General features: G+C 40.8%; 1 protein-coding gene across 4 annotated transcripts in view; it reads left to right on the forward strand.

Moving 5' to 3' along the window:
* The first annotated feature begins 7 nt into the window (after positions 1 to 7).
* The window catches only part of efemp2a (EGF containing fibulin extracellular matrix protein 2a), a 19,092-nt gene continuing 1,123 nt past the window's right edge, over positions 8 to 17,976 (forward strand). Inside the window, exons 1-13 of one of the 4 annotated variants that reach the window (XM_052069238.1) lie at positions 8 to 192; positions 2,996 to 3,126; positions 3,539 to 3,612; positions 9,577 to 9,786; positions 10,349 to 10,397; positions 10,759 to 10,947; positions 12,296 to 12,418; positions 12,524 to 12,640; positions 14,429 to 14,548; positions 14,625 to 14,744; positions 15,315 to 15,441; positions 16,745 to 16,940; positions 17,794 to 17,976. The exon at positions 17,794 to 17,976 is cut by the window's right edge and continues 1,123 nt beyond it. In XM_052069238.1, the coding sequence (XP_051925198.1) occupies positions 9,697 to 9,786; positions 10,349 to 10,397; positions 10,759 to 10,947; positions 12,296 to 12,418; positions 12,524 to 12,640; positions 14,429 to 14,548; positions 14,625 to 14,744; positions 15,315 to 15,441; positions 16,745 to 16,940; positions 17,794 to 17,967 (1,305 nt within the window). In that variant the 5' untranslated portion in view covers positions 8 to 192; positions 2,996 to 3,126; positions 3,539 to 3,612; positions 9,577 to 9,696 and the 3' untranslated portion in view covers positions 17,968 to 17,976. Of the gene's footprint in view, positions 193 to 2,058; positions 2,412 to 2,527; positions 2,582 to 2,995; positions 3,127 to 3,538; positions 3,613 to 9,576; positions 9,787 to 10,348; positions 10,398 to 10,758; positions 10,948 to 12,295; positions 12,419 to 12,523; positions 12,641 to 14,428; positions 14,549 to 14,624; positions 14,745 to 15,314; positions 15,442 to 16,744; positions 16,941 to 17,793 lie in introns of those variants that run through there. The other 3 variants (XM_052069229.1, XM_052069199.1, XM_052069247.1) reach the window with 3 other exon arrangements.

Here is a 17,976-nt window from a genome sequence, read left to right on the forward strand (position 1 = left end):
GAAAGAGCATAGTACTACACGGGCCATCAGCTGGATATCCAGGACACGGACTACATACAAGAAATGCTCAAAACGGCTTTCCACCCCCTCACTTTCTGCTTCCCCTTAATTCTTTTCTCTCACCCCCCTCAAGCCCGCTTGCAAGACTTCAAGCCTCCAAACGACTCCTGTCCCTGTCTCTCTAGTCGCTTTGTAAGTAAAAGAACGTATTCACATCAAGATGTCATCATGTTTTGTGTTGTTGCTGCGAGCCCCGTACTGTTTTATCTCCCTTTTGCCTTCTAAAATTGCAATATCACAAAATCAGTCCCATGCAGCAAAATTTAGGAGCCTTGGATACAGATGAATGCCAGAAAATAAAATAAAACCAGCATGAAAATGAAAAGTGACAGCAGATGAAGACGTTCTGCTGCGTTAGAATTTAATTCGGAGAATGTGTGGGATGTTTTTGTGCGTGTGTGTGGCCAAGGAAACAAGGGGGAAAGCACGGGGGTCGCTCGCACAGTTGGGGGGGTTGACAGTGTGATTTTTAACAAGATCCTCCTGTAATGACAGCTGCCACCACCCACAAACGCACACATTGGAAAGACACACTTTGAGCAAGCAGGCGTCGTCATTTCTGTAACACAAACAACGCTGCCGCTCATATGACGTCCACTAAAACCGGGAGGGGTGTTCGCTGGCCATTTGTGACCACCTCATGTGTTTTTCTTTCTTTTTTTTAATGTGAACTATTTCAACTGTGTTAATGCAAATGTAGTGAAACCTGCTCCGGATTTTGGTCTTGTTTTTTTTTTCATTTCAAACTTCAACTTTTTAAATATATGAATAATTTTCTGTGTACTTCCCTGCCAATTTTCGGCAGGTGAAACCCAATGAAAATAGCACATTTTAATTCATTGCTGTTTACCGGATAAAATTTGGGTATATTGGATTTCTTGCTAATCTCAAAGCCTTTTTTTGTGTCGTCTGAGATTACTTCAATTTATTTCTAGACAAATGAGCAACTTCATGTAATATTCTTTACCGAAAAAGAGGCATTTAATGGTATACCGCACTCCATTAAATACACAGTTTTGATTTTAAAAAGTGTAGATGGGCTCTGCTTACCATTGACAGAAATAATTTTTCAATTTAAGAAGTGAAAGCCCGCTCTAAACACGTTGACTATGAGCAATGCTGAGAACACAGTTAACCCTATAGATTTCACAAGATGGCGACAAAGCACTTAAAATGGAGAGGATCATAAAGCATCAACACCATGTATCGATGCTGGCTTTTGAACTTCGTATCCATGACAGTCCGGATGGTTCTTTTCCTCTTTGGCCCGGAGTACCCGATGTCCACAACGGCCAAAAACGATTTAAAATGTCGACTCGTCAGACCACAGAACACTTTTCCACTTTGCATCAGTCCATCTTAGATGAGCTCAGGCCCAGAGAAGCCGCCGGTATTTCCTAGTTGGTGTTAATGATAAATGGCTTTTGCTTTGCATCGTAGAGTTTTAAGTTCCACCGAATTGTATTTACTGACAGTGGTTTTCTGAAGTGTTCATCAGCCAATGTGGTGATATCCTTAACATATTTGTCAGCTTTTGATGCAGGGCTATCTCAGGGATCGAGATCACAGGCATTCAGTGTTGTTTTTTCAGCCTTGCTGTTTACATGGAGTGGTGTCTCCAGATTCGCTGAACCTTTTGATAATATTGTGGACCATAGATGATGAATTCCCTAAATTCTTTGCAATTGTACATTGGGTAACATGGTTCTGTAACTGTTTGATTATTTGTATATATACAGTATATTATTTGTATATTGAATCATCCAGTCCATTTTGTTTCCTTTTTATGTTTTCTATATAGTACTTGGAGAGCCAAGTATTTTTTTTGCAGGTGGCGCTTGGTGTTAACTATATACCACTGTTTTATACTAATTCAAGAATTGATGCTAGTAGGCAACTTTCTGTATGTACAATAAGCAAAACAAAATCTTAAAAATGAAAGCCTATGTCTGTAGGTGGTGATTATAATCACCAAACCCGAATCACCAAACCCGCTGAAAGGGGTTTGGCCTTGCTGGATTACAAAATCCAGCAAGGCCTGAGGGTTAAAAAGCTAACCTTTTGTTGGAGAATATTTCATAACGCGCTGGAATGAAGCCTCCGGTGGCGTCCGTCTTGAATCACACGTCAACCACTCTTAATGCGGGTTAAGCAACATCCAGAGCGCTTTGCAACACATCGAGACGATGCATGCTTCTTGCGGGAATGAAGCTCTGGCCCGGCCGGAAATGATTGCAAGCGGCGTAACGGATTAGTCATGTAAAAACATTGAGCGGTACACTTGGAGAGTGATAATGATAGTAGTTTTTGTTTGAAAGCATTACAAGGCAGAAAGGCTTCATTCTTGCCCAGTTAGCAGACACTTTTTCCACTTTCGCTCACTCGCTTGCTCTTCCACTCTCTAATTTTTGTCAACATTCCATTTATTTCTCTCTTGCTCTCTGGCTATAAATATCCCGCACGTCAGATTGGAAGAGCTTTTTTCTTTTAGTGGCTTCATGGAAAAAGAAGGCCTGGGGAGGTAAATATAGGTGTATAGGGGGGGGGGAGTTAAAATGGCAGAAGGGTGGGAGAGCTTGCTTGGGGCTTTTGCGGGGGATTGAGTCTAAACGAAACCAGGTGTGTTGTTGGAGCGGGATGGATGGCGGTTTAGGGGGGGTCGAGTGTGTGTGCATCTGTGAAGTTGTTGTTCGCTCGCCATTTGGACGGATATTCGGGTATTTGGGCTGCAGACCAGGAATTCGCATCCCTAGACTTGAGAGGGGTGGTGAGAGGGGCTTTGCAGGGGCACTGCGCAGGGGGCCGGGGGGTGGGAGGAGGGGGGTCTACGACCAATGGGCGCATTTTCTCTCTCTCTCTCTCTCTCTCTCTCTCTCTCTCTCTCTCTCTCTCTCTGGCTGGCTCGCCCTCCCTTCTCCTTTCTGCATGTGTTCAGCTGCTCCAGCTGTCTCCCACTCAGTCTCTCAGGGAGCACCTCTTGGAGCTTTAGGGACCACTTCGCCACAGTCAGACACGCCGGGGTCAGGCCGACCGAGGAGACGAGCACATCTCAAACAAGACTCGCTGGTGAGTTCGCTTGACTTTTATGAAATACTTGACATCACCACATAATAAGCCTCAGGCCTCGTTGAATGGTTCAAACCGCTCAGCTGCTTTGTGATTCGTTTTGGCCACATCCAGACATGGTATGTAATTCCCCCCCCCCCCCCCCCCCCTGATTTATTCGTTTACTTCATTCAGTCTTATGATTCATCAAAGATTTTACGGCATCAAGTTTTTAACGAACATCAGTTCTTGTCTCGCAGATTGTAAAACATCCTCCGAAATGATACTAGATATTACATACATAATACAGTACTAGTCTTTCTGCAGCCAGCAGAGGCAGCGTCCACTCTTTAAGAAACTCATTTGAACATCTTCACCTAAATTGTATATTTCAATCCCATAAAGTAACAGAGAATTTTTTTAAGCGTTTCAGTGTGTCAAAGGGGCCACGATAGTGTCAAAATGGGCAATTGGATGTCAACGATACATCATTGATCTATTGAAAGAGTTGAGTTTGGAAATGACAAACTTTATTTTCAAGCGCACTTTCTCAACAGCCAAAGCTGTATAAACAAAACATGAATGAAGAACAATAATAATGCGATCATAAATAACCACATTAAATCGTTTCATCAAAAATAAACCATAGCTCCCTGCACATTGCCACCTTGGCATTGAGGAGTTTTATTCTCTCCTGCTGCGCACGTGTGAAGCTGTTAGTAGATGAGAGAGGAGCAAAATTGAAGTTTCGATTGACCAGGGCTGAGGGCCGCCAGTGTTCTGGTTCAACTGGCGCCAGATTCCAGCTGCAGACAAAAGTCTCCCACCCTTGGGACATTTCAACATTTGCATGAACACAGCAATGGTGGTTGATGACCTCGTTGTAATTGGGAGAGAGATGAGAAGAACCTCCTCTCTTTGTTAACATGTCACATGAGTGCACCAGCGCTCTACTTTTGGAGCCATAATCACAGTGGTCGGCTCCTTGGCTCGGCACGTTTCAGCGGCTGTAATGGGAGGGTAGACATGCGGTGTGATTGGACAGCGTCGTCACCATTTCCGCGTCACACGGCAAAGAGGCGACTGCAGGGTGAGTCGGGTCAAGTACGTAAGTCCGAGTCACAAGTGGAAATCACAGGTGTCAAACTCAGAGAAGCCAAATCCGGCACACGTCATCACTGATATGGCCCACAAAAGTCAATAAAGTGTGCCGATAGTTCATGTGTCTTGATAAATGGGTTTGTTCTTATCGTTTTGGCAGAATATACAAAAATTGCAGTTTTCCTTCAATTCTATCAGACATTACAAGCTTTTTTTTTCGACAACAAATCTTTTTAGTTCTAATTGAACCGGGAGCTTTGTCCCGCAATATTTACTTCAATTTACCATGACATCTAATTACAAATTCAATTTAGCCACAGTTAATATGGTTCAAATATGTAAAACAGTAACAATTATAACAATGAGCCATTGTCGTTTTTACCTGTCATTATTTGATTCTCTCCTCTTTCATCTCAAACTGCTTCAAACAACAAAGCGTGTGACGGAAAAGTGGTTAGGACTGCACGACTGTCCGTGTTTTATGTTGTGTTGTGTTTATTATTTTACTTTGTTAACCGTTTTGTTAAGCGCTTTGTTACAGCTGCCTCTGTTGTGAAAGCGCTATATAAATCAGCATGTATTGTATTATTTACCTAGAGTTCAATTATTCTGCGGTTCAGGGTTCGAATCTGGGCTCTGTTCTTTCTGTGTGGAATTTACATTTTTCTATTGTATCAAAGACATTTACTATCTACTATTTACTTCACCATACAGTACGGCACAATTTGTGCATTAAGGTGTTTGTAGACTATATTTTCTTTTGTCCCGTGAAGTGGAAATTGAGGCTGTCGTACAATTATGTACAGTGCAGGGAATGCAAATATCCAAAAAGAGCATGCACAAAAATACTCACAGGCATTTATTCTCCGCTTAGTGAGAATGATGACTTTTACCGGGAGGTTAGTTGGGGGCCTTCTCTTCTTCGCCAATAGCCGGAGTTCACTTTGTGGCCCAAGGTGGGAAAAGCATCAGGAAGGCAACAACCCATTGTCTTGGTCCTGATTGTCAGCCCGGATGACAAATTGTGCCTTTGACCCACTTGGCAGGGCATGCCGGCGGAGCATCACAGCAGGGCGCTGGGTTTGAGAAGAGAATTTCTCACAAGTCCCTCCGCCATCCATCACTGTTGGATTTTGCAGGTGGAGCGCTCCCAGCTGTACCAGGGCGTGCTCGGGCTTCTCCATGCAGAACAACCCCCAGGTCGTCTCGCGTGTGTCCGCGTGTGGTCCCCCTGCGTGTTTTTCCAAGTCCGCAGGTGGTCACTTGTGTAAGCGAGCTGACATTTTGCCTGTTAAATTGGGCTGACCGAAAATGTATAAATGGACCCGCAGAGGTCAGAGCCCCAATCCTTATTGGATCGTTTCCAAGTTCCGCTGGGGTATGAATTCAAATGCATTTCAGTCAGGCGAAATGTATAACTTCAACTTACTTCCTTGACTCCAATTACTGTACAAGGCTTTAACAGTATCTTGTGGTCCCTTAGAGCACAATAGAAAGCATTAAGTAGCCATTTTTTTGGTTTGTTTTTTGCTTAGCAAATAACAGCAAATAGGTTTGCAAAATAAGCAAACAGGAATTGAAGTGAATTTGTGACAGCACGGCTAAATTAATACAATAAATATTGACCGATGACTCTTTCGAATGTAAATGCTCTCAACATAGTGGGTCAGTTGTTGCCGGCAGGCCATACTTTTCCCACCCTTGCCTTATTGGGCTCCGGAGGGGGGTTTCCCAGAAAAGCGATACTCTGGGAACCACATCCATGCCAGGGCATCCCGGCTGAGAATCATCGGCCACATCCTAACCGCGGGCATTCCACACGTCCGCCGTCGGCCGCAGTCAGTCACCTCACCCAAGACGAATTGGTCACTTTGTTTTTGGTAGTTTTGCATCACATTTCTGGCCGTTCAGTCGAGGCGGTTGAAGTACTCACATGCTGTACTTAACTAAAAGTACAAATACCTGTATAGAAAAATAGAAATAAAAAATAGAAAAATACAGAAACAACTCATTTACTCAAGTCACAGGCAAACTGCACCGTCTGAAATGTACTTAAGGCTAAAATGTTTGTTATATATTTTTCAATCATGAAAATAGTACTGTATTGTATTTGGTAAACACATATACTAGGAACACAATTAAATGAAAAAATTAAACAGTTACTGCTTCATCATATATTCATTGTACTGCTTGCGGAGTGCAAGCCTTGGCCACCTGGGGGCAGTATCAGTCAGGCATATAGATATACATGGAGACAACCAAACCGAACTAATGAAAAGCGTTTTTCAGCGAGGATAAAGAATATATGCCTTTATGTATTGTTTTAAAGTTCCATGGACATGTTGCGCAGTTTGTTTTTAAACATCCCTTGCTTCTAAAACCCAAACTATCAATGCTAACCATGAGCGTTTCAATGGCGTTTTGCTTTGTTTGTTAGCATTAAGCTAAGTAGGTTTCCCTTACGCAATGCTATGTGATTATTTGAATACACAACACACAACATTCTCTGTTTTATGTTTAATTGGCTAGTTATTAGATAGTACAGAATTTAGTTGAAACATTCAAGTTAAGGACAGTTTGCCAAAAAGTCGACTCAAGGACAGGAAGTCAAGTGTTTGTACTTGGTGACTTCCCACCAGTAGTGCGGTCCAGTTAGGTCACGTACTGTGGGTGTCTTGGTATGTTATGCATCTCAAGACACAAATAGCCCATGATGTCACGCTCTTGTCTTTGGGGAGGGGGGAGCACCATGTCAAGTCTTGTGGTCTGCACTTTGTCTTGTGAGCAAGCTGCCGCTGATTATAACTCCTTGTCATGCGTTGGAACTGCAGCTGCTTGGCATGCACTCGCGGTGGCCCTTCAGCAGGGCAAGGAGCCATATTTAGCAACTCGCTATATGTCCACGGTTAAATATGCCTTAACGATAAGCTTGCGCAATCGGGTGATTTCTGACAGTCAATCAGCAAAGAGAAGATGACAATGGCAAAGACTGCTTCCACTGTTCAGGTTAGCCTGCCCCACCTGGTCGCTCATCAGTGGCAAAGAACAAAACAGGTTTCATAATTTCATAATACAATGTTGTAAAGCTACCCTGAATGGAAATGGAATACTTAGACTGTGAGATCGTTATGGCAAATTTTCCCATTTTTCCAAAACATAACCACGTTTAGATGCAGAAAACCCCACTTACAATCTTTTGATGTGGTTTAAAAATATATATATCTTTTTCATTTTATTGGCAAAATAATTTTGAGTTGCTCAACTTGCATGTAAATCCACGTTGTACATATTCGTCCGACCACTTTATTATTATTTTTTGCTCGACATAGCATGTATTAAAATTCTAAAAAAAAACCTTAATAAAAAATCACATGACGTACGATCACGACAGTCACACGTTGACGATTGAGCAAACTAAATTTCCACTGATTGGGCAAGTGATATAATGTGATTATCTGCCGTGGGCGCGTGATAACTAATTAACATGCTGAGTCGGGTGTGCCTTAAACTTCTATGGCAGGGGCTCCGCCGAACCCAAGAGACCGATTCACCGAACGCCTGGGGTTTGATCGATCCCAGGTTGAGAACCACTGGTCTAAACTATTATATATAATGACATCCCAGCATGCCTCATGGCAGTTGTAAATCTTTATGAAGCATGTTGTACGGATGTTCTATACCATCCCCCACCCCTTTTTTTATGTTAGTTCCAGTAAATATGAATAAAGATGTAAGTAAATAAAGCTATTTTTCCTATGCCGTCCTATGTCAACGATATATGTACTAAAAAAAAAAAAAAGTAAACTAAAAGTTCATATTTACATAACAATAACAACACATTGACTTAAAAGTACTGTCAGGCTAAAATGGACATTAGAGTCACAATAAACCAGCAATTAGGCCTACACAAAAGTATGAAAACATTCACCAAGCAAGATGCTAACAGGGACAGCTCGAGGACTTCTTGTGGTTTCTGTTGTTGACAGTCCAACCATTTCTTTAGTTGGGGCTTAAATGTGTTTGTGTTTTGATTTCTGGTGGCGATTGGTGTGAGGTTCCACAGAGGCGCAGCTCAAACAAAAAAAGCAGAGGGAATAATATAATCTCCCTATCTGCACTTCTGGTTCTGCTGTGATCAGATGTTCAAATGTGACTAATATCGTGAAAAAGAGGGGGGATGGTAAACCATGACTAATTTTTATATCTTTTGTACTCACTGATACACAAAAGTGAGTACTGACGCCAATCGGACCAAAGGTGCATGAAAGTTCATTTAACAGACAGATGGGTGAGAACAAAGACCTTGTTGTCTTTCAGACACACATGATGACTCTCCCATGTGTCAACTACTGGCAAGGAGGACTTACTTGGTGTCAGATTTGCCTTAAGTATCGGTGGTTGGTATTGACACCTTAATGAGACCCAATACCCTGATACAAATACTTGGTCCTGGTGATTTTACGTTTTTTGCCTCTTCTGTAGTAAAGCTTTTCCTTACTTGAAAGTTAGTGCTTCTCCCCTCTGTTTGATACTTATCATGGTCATATTATTAATATAGGTAGTTCTCGCTTTTAAACGGGGTGGTAATGATTTGCAGAGATTCAATGTTGTTGGTTGGGTCCCTATCCCCAGCGTATAGCTTGTGTTCGCTCTACCAGAACATTTTAACACCATAGAGAGTTTCTCTGTGATCGACTGTAAAGCAGCCAGGGTATTCTTGCAAGCCGTTACAGTGTGCCAGGCTAAGGACACAGAGAGCTTTCTGCGCAGCACCGACAGAAAAAAAAAATTGTGTAATGTGCAGCTGCAGGACGTCACAATGTTCATGTTCTTCTACCTGCTGAAAGGTCGACTCTCGTCATCTAGCAATCAAGGCCACAGTGTTTGGCCGACAAACAGGCCAGCTAGGCAAGTTGACTCTTTTTGGGGCGAAGGGGGAGGGGGGGGGGGGTGCTCAGTGCATTGGTTTGCAAACTTTTCAAGTCCATGGTGACATTTTTCCCAAGGACCTCCTCATCATCCGATTATGAATGAAACATAACTACCATGTGTACCCATAAATTCCAAAGGATCGACAACAAAATGTGCTTGTTGAATGCTAACACATAATGCCAAACACCGTAGACAAGCTAATGAAAATTAGCATTGATGTAGCGATGAACACACACATCATGCAATGATATTCAAAGGCACACGTTGTCTCTTAACTTATCACCGGAGCTTTACGTATGATTAGGGGACCTTCTCCGCCTCTTCTTCTTGCTCCGACTGCTATTGACACCGCGTTTCTTCCATTGGGCCTCCATTGAATGGCACCATTTTGTTGGATTTGTGACACCTTGTCATGTTGTAATTTCCTCTTCCCCGCAGATGCTGAGTGACTGCGCTGCGCCATCCAAAGTCAACCGCCCCGCCCCCTGCCTCATCGCTGTGTGCGTGTGCGTGCGCGCGCGTGTGTGTTTATGTGTGTTCTAGTGTCACGTGGTTAGTATGCAGGGGGTGTGTGTGTCATTCGTGTGCGTGTGCGTGCTCCTCCACAACGTTATTTCACAGCCGCCCAAAGAAATTGACACCCAAACGGTACGGATGCGTCACTTACCGCTCTATATTGAAGCTAGGCTTGTCACACCTGTCCTCTTGTTTTTATTTTCCATCATTTGCTACGATATATATACGCATATGTATACTCACACCACACACACACACATCCTTTTTCACAAAGATTCCTTTCTGGTGGCAGCTTGTGGGGATATTTTGCTCCTATTTCTTTTGGGCTAGTTTTACTTTCCGTCAAAGTCAACAGGTGCCTTACGCCCAGAATAATAATACTAAGTCCTAGAATAATTAGACATCTGATGAGTAAATATCAAGGTGATTCGGTTCATTAAAATGTCACAAGTCCCATATTTAACTTTCAACTGCTTACAGTACACAAATTGTATGTATGAATTTGTAAACGGTTATGCACGATGTGCATATGTTAAAACGGATTCACTTGTCCATATTTATGATACATTATTATCATAAACACCTGTTCGTTGGTCCATGGACTACTGTTGGGTGATGTTTTTTATCATTTTGATGTACTGCATGTTGACACTTGATTTGATTTGCGAATTTATCCGTGTTGTGCTCTTTCTAGGAATGCACAGATGGCTATCATTGGGACCCTCAGACAGAGCACTGCAAAGGTAAAAGCAGGAAATTACAATTACAATTGTTATGAGTCACCCTCAGGCCTTTATTTGGTGCGTTCATCGCAATATTTTTTTTTGTGCCTGTTTTATAATCTTGTAGATGGCTTTGTTTATTTATTTAGGTACAATTTGTATTTTAAGTTATGCTCTAATGCTGATCTATGGGTCGGTCCGGTTGGTTGGTTGGTCGGTCTATCGATCTAAAAAAGTAAAACTAATACTAAAACTCAACAAAAAATCCTGAATCCAATACACTATGAGTATGACCGTAGAATAAAAAAAAAGCAAAACTATTAATCATGCACTCATTGGCCATCCTTGTGCGTGTGTCACGTTTGCATATGTGCGGCGTCAGACATCAACGAGTGCGAGACCATCCCTGACGCGTGCAAGGGGGAGATGAAATGCTTCAATCACTACGGAGGCTACCTGTGCCTCCCCCGCTCGGCCTCGGTCATCCCGGCCCCCGAACCCCCCATCGTGCCCACCGAGGCCTTCAACCCCTGCCCCCTGGGCTACGAGCCTCAAGGAGACAGCTGCGTGGGTGAGTGTGGCCGTGGACAGGTGGTCCGCATTGTGGATGTCGTGGAAATTGGGCTGTTATCTTAGGGGTGGGATGCAAGTGGCCGGAGCAGGTGTTGTTGGGGTTTGGGTGGGTGTCAATGAGTGTGGGGTGGTGACTGTGTGTGTGTGTGGGTGGGGGGGTTGATAGAGTGTGTAGGAATTTGGTAGCTTTCACACGATGACAGCTGTTGTCTTGCAGGCATGAAAAAGCCGATGAACATGTGAACTCAAACTACCCCCCGCCCCAACCTCCAAATTATATTGGAAATTTGTTGCTGTCCCTGTTATCGAAAGCCGGTTGAGCATTTTTTCCATGTTGTCTTGGATTGCCAGCTGAAGATCCATGAACTCATACTCTTTGTCCCGACTTAGTGGGCAATTTAGCAACCTAATAAAATGATTGTGTCTTCCTGATAATGTTTGTTTCCACCACTAATGTTAATTTCTGAGCGAGGCAAAACACTGCACTGTTTGACATCTGTGCGACTTCTGATGCACCAGAGTAATTTTATAATGTCGCAAGTAGTACTACATAGTAGTACTAGCTGTAGGAAAGACAAAATTTCATCTTCTCACTATGCCACATATTTTTAAGCAATCGTTTTTCATCATCTGCAGTAAACAGCAGCGGTTGTTTGAAAGTTCAGAATTACCACCTCATCTCTGGCAAATTTACGGTAGCCCATCTGTGGCGTTTTGCATCATATGTTAGCTTTAAGCGAGCCGACTTTCAAGATGAAATGATAGGCTTTGGTTTAGCATTTGAATGCTTCTGTACAATTTTGAATAGTCTTTTTGTTTGACAGAAAAACATCAACTGAATGCAATCAATAAACTGCTTGAAGCAAGAATTTTAGTTTCAGAGTGAGAAAAGATATTTTTTACCAGCGTAAAATTTTCAACTCTTAGGCTATGGATAAAATTTAAATTCTCTTTTACTTTCCTAATATAATAGCTTTTATTTTGGAAGACGCCTTTATTCATTTAAAAAAAAGACAAAACATTTTGAAAAGAAAAAGATCTTTTATAACAGTGAGTGACAAATAAACAACCTGAAGCAAGCGCAGTGTGACTCTAATTTAAAGGAAGTGGGTCTTCATTTTGTTTCCTTAAAGTGATGTCATACGAAACTGCATTACTTTAAATAGTGTAATTTTTAGATGTTTAAATGTGTTTGATGTTTGTGGGTGTGGTAAAAAACAATGTATATGTTTTATTTTTTATTTTTTTCATTTTAACCTGCGGTGGGTGGGTCTGGTACATTTCCTCCCTGGAACAAAAGGGGGTTGACTGTATCACTGACCAGCATAGTTCCTTTCCAAGCGCAGACGTGGACGAGTGCGAGCGCGACGAGCATGACTGCCAGCCCAGCCAGCAGTGCATCAACACCCTGGGGGCCTTTACATGCCACTGTCCTGACGGTTACCGCAAAGTGGGCACCGAGTGCATTGGTGAGGCAGCAAGGTTTTTTTTTTCTTTTTTTTTCTTTTTTTGTGTGTAGCAGACTGAAGAAGCTCAATGATTAACGGGCGTTCCGCTCTCTGTTCCTCCGCCAGACATCGACGAGTGCAGGTACAGGTACTGCCAGCATCGCTGCGTCAATGTTCCCGGCTCCTTCACGTGCCAGTGTGAGCCTGGGTTCCAGCTGGCGGGAAACAACCGCTCCTGCGTCGGTGAGTGACAACCTCCCACTAGAGTTTTCATAAGGATCAACGGCCTTTTGGAAGGGACTTCAAGGTTACAGGTGGTCTTGAGGTTTGTGTGATTGGGCGAAGCCTGGCTTTGACATATTTCCAGTGAAACCCAATCGTCCATATGTCCTCATTATGGTCCTGCATGGGGTTGCAGCAGAAAGATTGCGCACCCTCGGCCGGTCGCCGTTTTTGGAGTTTTCCTTTTAGTTCATTTTTATTTCATTTTGACATTTTTTTTTAAATTAAGCTTGTTTTAATTAGTTTGCGAAGCAGGTTTGTTCATTTTGAAGTTTTTTTTTTTTAGTTTTTTTTATTTATAAACACTTCATTTTGGTGTTAAGAAAGAATGTTTGTATAGTGCAAAAGGCAAAAGAATTATAACCCTGCTCCCACAAAGAGCAGAGATTAGAAGTAGAAGCACCTGTGGCGAAAGGGTTTACTTTCTGGAACTGGACGGACAGCTCTGTCAGATAGGAAGATTTGCGTTTTGGCCATGTTGGGTTTTGATTAGTTTTAGTATTAGTTTGAGTTTTCTATGGACTATCTGTCAAGTGCAAGATTAAAAAAAAAAATCCAAAATATTGAGTAATAATGTAAATTACAGTTATCAAGTGGCTTTTCGACCTTCCTTCTGGTGTATGGACGCATTACTGAAATAAATAAATTTAAAATGAAACCCTAAAGCTCAGGGGTCCCCAAACTGCTAACCCTCCTGTTGTCCTCGGGTCAAAATGACCCGTCCCTGTGTTAAAAACGCCCCAAAAACCCCCTAAATGATAATTTTTTAATTTGAAATGTTATGACTTTTCCTAGATTGTCCCCAACTGCAGAAAAATTGAAATGTTGTTTTTATTCACATTTCCATGGAAGCTGTAAGAAAAAAGTACAAAGTTGGTCTTCGGGGCAAAATGACCCATGACGCAAATAGCGTTGAAATCAAGGTCACAAAGTTATTTACAAACCATAGAATGTTTGTATTTTAGTTGTGTCTCAGATCAATTAGTAGAACACGTGAACAAGACGGTAGCAGACATAAACTTGACAATATAGGTGGCGTTCTCGTAGATGGCAGAACTCTTTTTTGGTGCATATCAATGGGCTATAAAGAGAGAGAGTTGTTTAGTTATTATTTATTTCCATTTTTTCTGTGAAGAACTCAGAGAGGGTAATTTAGTTATTATTTATTTCATTAATAGTGTTATTGTTTGTTTCCTGACTTTTTTTCTGTAAAGAACCTGGAAAGGGTTATTTGGTTATATGTGGCTTTCTGGGAAACAATAAATTTTTTAAGCTCCCCTACAATCGTTGATGTTACAAACTGACACTGGCCCCCCATCAGAGAAGGGAAACGGTATGTGGCCCTCACAGGAAAAAGTTTGGGGACCCCTGCTAAAGCTCAAATATGATCTTAACCAACAAGAGATGAAAACAAAGGACATTTTTGCTATAATTGTACCCGGAATTAGTTTTTGTTATTTTTACAATTTTAAGATCTAGTTTCAGTTTCTTTTCATTCTTTCAAAACTATTTGACTTTGTTTCATTACCAAATATGTTTTTTCCATATTTAGTATTTTGTTCATTTTTATCAAGCCTGTTTTTTAAATATATTTTGTCAAATATAATTATCTTAAAATATTTGATCAAACAATATATTTTCTATATATTTTTTTTTTACAATTTTACTTTTTATCTGTTCTTTTATTTTCTACATAACTATTTATTATTATTAACAACAAGAGGCTGAGAGTGTTTCATTTCCTTTCAGATGTGAACGAGTGCGACATGGGTGCCCCATGTTCTCAGCGCTGTTACAACACATACGGCACCTTCCTGTGCCGTTGCGAGCACGGCTACGAGCTGGGCCCCGACGGCTTCGCGTGTAACGGTGAGCGGCCGAATCATGAGAAGGTGTGACGCGAAATTCGACTCCGTTTTGAGTGACGGCGTGTTGACTGCGACAGACGTGGACGAGTGCAGCTACTCCAGTTACTTGTGCCAGCACCGCTGCGTCAACCAGCCTGGAAAGTTCTTCTGTGTGTGCCCTGAGGGATACCAGCTGCAAGGCACGCGACTCTGCCAGGGTGAGTCAGGATTCATGTGTGCCTTTCCTTGCACGCGACAAAGTGCAATAACCATCAATCCATTAAGTTTTAAAGGGAAGTTGAATATCTTTGTGATAGGAACTTTTTGGTAGGAAATAAGAACATTTAAAAAAATTATAAGGAAGCTGAATGTTGTGTTTCATTTTTTTATATTAAAAAAAGTTTTATATTACTTTAAAATAGATTTATATATCTTTTTTTAGGGTGAAATGTTTTTTTCTGGATTTTTTTCATTATATTTTTGGAAAGAAGCTGAATAGTTTTGAGAAATAAGTTGGAAAATGTTTTATGTTTTTTTTTAAAGAAAGTTGAAAAACGTTTCTATTTTTTAATTATAATTGTATTTCATGGTAGTTTTTCAAAACAAAAAATTTTTTTTTTGAGGAAAACATTGTCTCAGAAAAAAATGAAAAAAATCAGAAGAAAGAAGAATGTTTTTATTAAAGAAATGTTAAATGTAAAGAAATATTAAAAAAAAACTAAATTACAAAACTAATTCCGAGTCCCCTGGCTTGGACGAAAGTAATATTTCGTTACATGTCTGCGCAGATATCAACGAATGCGAAACGGGTGCACATCAGTGCACGGACACGCAGACGTGTGTCAACATCCACGGACGATACCAGTGCGTGGACGCCAACCGATGCCTGGACCCGTATGTGCAAGTGTCCGACAAGTGAGTGTCTGCCTGCATGTCCCCTGTCTGCCTGCTCTCCCATACGTCGCGTGGACGTACGCATGCAATATGTTGGCCTTCATCTCCCTGTAATAATCTCAACAACCAAGACGTCCACTCACGTGCTCCAGCTTCCAGCTGCACAATTTCCACATTGACTTTTTCACCCCACACCAAAATGCAATTTTGATTTCATGGATTGCTAACAGGTGGAAAACTCTTGTCCACATACACACATTCAAACCAAGAGCAAATGTGGGATTCACACGTGTGTCATGGATAGTTTATCAGCTCAAAATATGTGGAAGACTGTAACAAGTTATGTTGGAGAGAATGATACACACCATTTCCCGTCTTATTTTACAGTGGTGTTCCAGTTTTTAAGGAAAGACAGTCGTTCTACAAATACAAACCACACGTTGAAATGTTGTTTTGGATTACGGGTATTTCATATTGATTGTAACTCGACGTAAGATATTGAATGAGTTATCCAGCTGGCGCGCATTTCGTTTATGTCCTGTATTTATGTTTGTTGTACTGTCACGCAATGTGAATGTTTTTCATCGCAGGTCTAATTTCAGCTCAACAAAAGCAAAAGCTAGCTAAGCTCTGCTGACCTCTGCTGGTCGATTTTGTAACTGCTCTTTCAAGAAAATTCACGAGAAAAACTGATTTTTTTAAAAATCTGAAAACAAACGCATTCATATTATTCAGAAAGATATGTGTAGCTTTTCGAAGGTCGAACCTCTGAGGGAAAAGGTGGTAGAATTTGAAGTGAAAACGTTTCGAATAAAATTTGAACAAAGGAATAAAGTTATCAAGAGAAAGAGGAAACAAGTCGTTCTACTTTTTATGAGAAGTATTGGAGTGTTTTTTAGGTTAAAAAATATTTTGAAATATTTGTATATATAATATATAAATTATAGTTTCAAGGCGAAAAATCATACGTCAATGCGGAAAAAAGTGCCAATTTTTTCCCCAAAAAACGATCTCTCTCTCTCTCTCTCTCTCTCTCTCTTTATATATATATAAACTACATATATATATATATATATATATATATATATATATATATATCTTTTAGGTGAAAAAATATTATTTTTAGAAGAGTTTATAATTACAAAGCGGCCTAATTTTAGGAAAAAGTAGTACATTTTTTAAAAAGTTGCATATTTTTGTGAAAGTCATAAATTGTTATGTAAATTGTTCCACTAACTTCCACTGGCTCATTTCTGAACATTGTCGTAATGATGAAAGCTCTTTGTGATAATGCAGTATTTTCAATCTTTGTGTGCGTGCGCAGCCGCTGCGTATGTCCCGTGACGAAGGCGGCGTGCCGAGATCTGCCGTTCTCCATCGTGCACCGTTACATGAGCATCACGTCGGAGCGCTCGGTGCCGTCCGACATCTTCCAGATTCAGGCCACCAGCGTCTCCCCGGGAGCCTACAACACTTTCCGCATTCGCTCCGGTGACACGCACGGAGACTTCTACATCAGGGTAGGAATGTGCCGCGAAATGGATTGATTAAAAATTTAAATAAATAAAAAACGGGGAGAAAATAAAAATTTGGATATTGTTGGGAAATGTTCTATGGCAAGAGTTTCTAGAAGAAAGTAATTTATTATGGAAGTATAGCTGTGCCATTAATTTCAATTTTTATTTCTAACAGATTTTTTTTTTACCATGAAAAAAGAATATGTGTTGTAAATGTAGTATTTTTTTACACTGAATTTGTCACACAGATTTCCTTAACACCAAATTGCAAAATTCTCGATAAAAAAAAATCAAAGGTCATTGTCAAAAATGATGAAAGAAATCCGATAAATGAAAAAATTGTTTAGAAAAATCAAAACTCAATGTGAAAAATTCAAAATTTAGAGCGAAAAATTCTGCGTATTTTTTATAAAACAAAATTTTAACAAATTCTTCATATCATCAAACCAAATGATTCTTACCATTTTTAAGTAAAAAAGTATGTCAAATATTTAGTTTAAAAAGCGATAATTCGGCGTCATTTTTAAATGCTGAATTTATAATAGATTTTCCTTCCCACGAAATTGCCAAGATCTTTTCCCCCCCAAAAATGTTATGTTCAAATTTTGTTTGAAACAAAAATCGAAACTTACTGTCAAAAACACAAAATTCAATGTCCAAAATTCAGCACCATTTTTTAATACTGAATTTTCAACTCAAGATTTTCCTTCCCATCGAATTGCTTCCATGCATTTTTCCCGGTACAAAATTCTGAGTAAAAATATGTTTAAAAAAGTCAAAACTCAGTGTAAATTAAGCATGATTTTCAAAAGCCAATTATTATGGATTTATAATAGTTTTTTTTGTTTGCCTTTAGCAAATCAACAACATCAGCGCCATGCTAGTCCTGGCCCGGGCCGTGTCGGGCCCGCGCGAGTACACGCTGGACCTGGAGATGGTGTCGGTCAACCCGCTGCTCAGCTACCAGGGCAACTACCAGAGCAGCTCCGCCCTCAGACTCTCCATCTACATCGGTCCCTACACCTTCTAATGCTCGCAA

The sequence above is a fragment of the Hippocampus zosterae genome, chromosome 1 (genome assembly GCF_025434085.1).
Source record: "Hippocampus zosterae strain Florida chromosome 1, ASM2543408v3, whole genome shotgun sequence".
Taxonomy (NCBI): Eukaryota; Metazoa; Chordata; class Actinopteri; order Syngnathiformes; family Syngnathidae; genus Hippocampus; species Hippocampus zosterae.